The sequence below is a fragment of the Myotis davidii genome, unplaced genomic scaffold (assembly GCF_000327345.1).
Source record: "Myotis davidii unplaced genomic scaffold, ASM32734v1 C63477428, whole genome shotgun sequence".
Classification (NCBI taxonomy): domain Eukaryota; kingdom Metazoa; phylum Chordata; class Mammalia; order Chiroptera; family Vespertilionidae; genus Myotis; species Myotis davidii.
In genome coordinates, this window is record NW_006371024.1 from 1 (window position 1) to 934 (window position 934).

The following is a 934-nucleotide window of genomic DNA, read 5'->3' on the forward strand; positions in this document are numbered from 1 at the left end:
CTTGTTCATAAGTCAACGCTCAACCACTGAGCATGCTAGCCGGCAATTCTTGGCTTTTAAATGAGAAACCCCATTGGTAATGTATAACCACTTTGGAATCTTTTATTCTTAGGACAAACTAAGAATAAAGCTATCTTAAGTTTTCTGAATACAGCATTAACAATCGTGAGTTTTAGTTACCATTTCTCTGAAGCAACTTGAACATTTTACTTATAGAAATTGACGAAAATGACAAAAGTTTCATATACTTTTTAAAATTTTCATATACTTGATAGCAATAAACATTTTTTTCATTCCTGTGCTCTAGAATTAAAAGATGAAGATGATGATGATGATTGTTATATAATTGAGAAAGCTGCAAGAGGAAAAAGGCCTATTTTTGAATGTTTTTGGAATGGACGACTAATACCATATACATCTGTTGAAGAGTAAGTTTTTGTTTTTGCTGAAATTATATTGTTTTATAACCTAATCTTTTTACTAACTAATATTTTGTTCTATTAAAGCTTTGACTGGTGTGCTCCTCCTAAGAAGAGAGGGCTTGTACCAATTGAGTGCTACAATAGAATATCTGGTGCATTATTCACTAATGACAGATTCCAGGTCAGCACAAATAAACTGACTTTTATGGATCTTGAGCTAAAATTGAAAGATAAGAACACCCTTTTTACAAGGATTTCAAATGGACAGGTATGATTGTAAATATATGTTTTGAATATTTGCAGATGTTCTATTTTATGTACAACAAAAGTCACTATTAGTGTAGATTTATAAGACATTTTGTATACTTTTCATTTTATTTAATCAAAAGAATATGTGTAAATTTTTCCTATGAGGATTTATGTGTTCATACCATCCCCAGTCAGGGCACATACAGTAATCAACCAATCTATCTAATAAAAGAATAATATGCAAATTAACTATCACACCCTCA

The 934-nt window shown here is 30.5% G+C and overlaps 1 protein-coding gene across 1 annotated transcript; it reads left to right on the top strand.

Annotated features, from left to right (window-relative positions):
- Positions 1-275: 275 nt before the first annotated feature.
- On the top strand, positions 276-886 carry LOC107181470 (structural maintenance of chromosomes flexible hinge domain-containing protein 1-like; the record flags this gene model as incomplete). Its single annotated transcript, XM_015557349.1, has 2 exons — positions 276-428; positions 507-886. Coding segments are annotated over 2 exons (343 nt in total), but the record flags the coding sequence as incomplete, so codon positions are not given.
- Between the last annotated feature and the right edge of the window lie 48 nt (positions 887-934).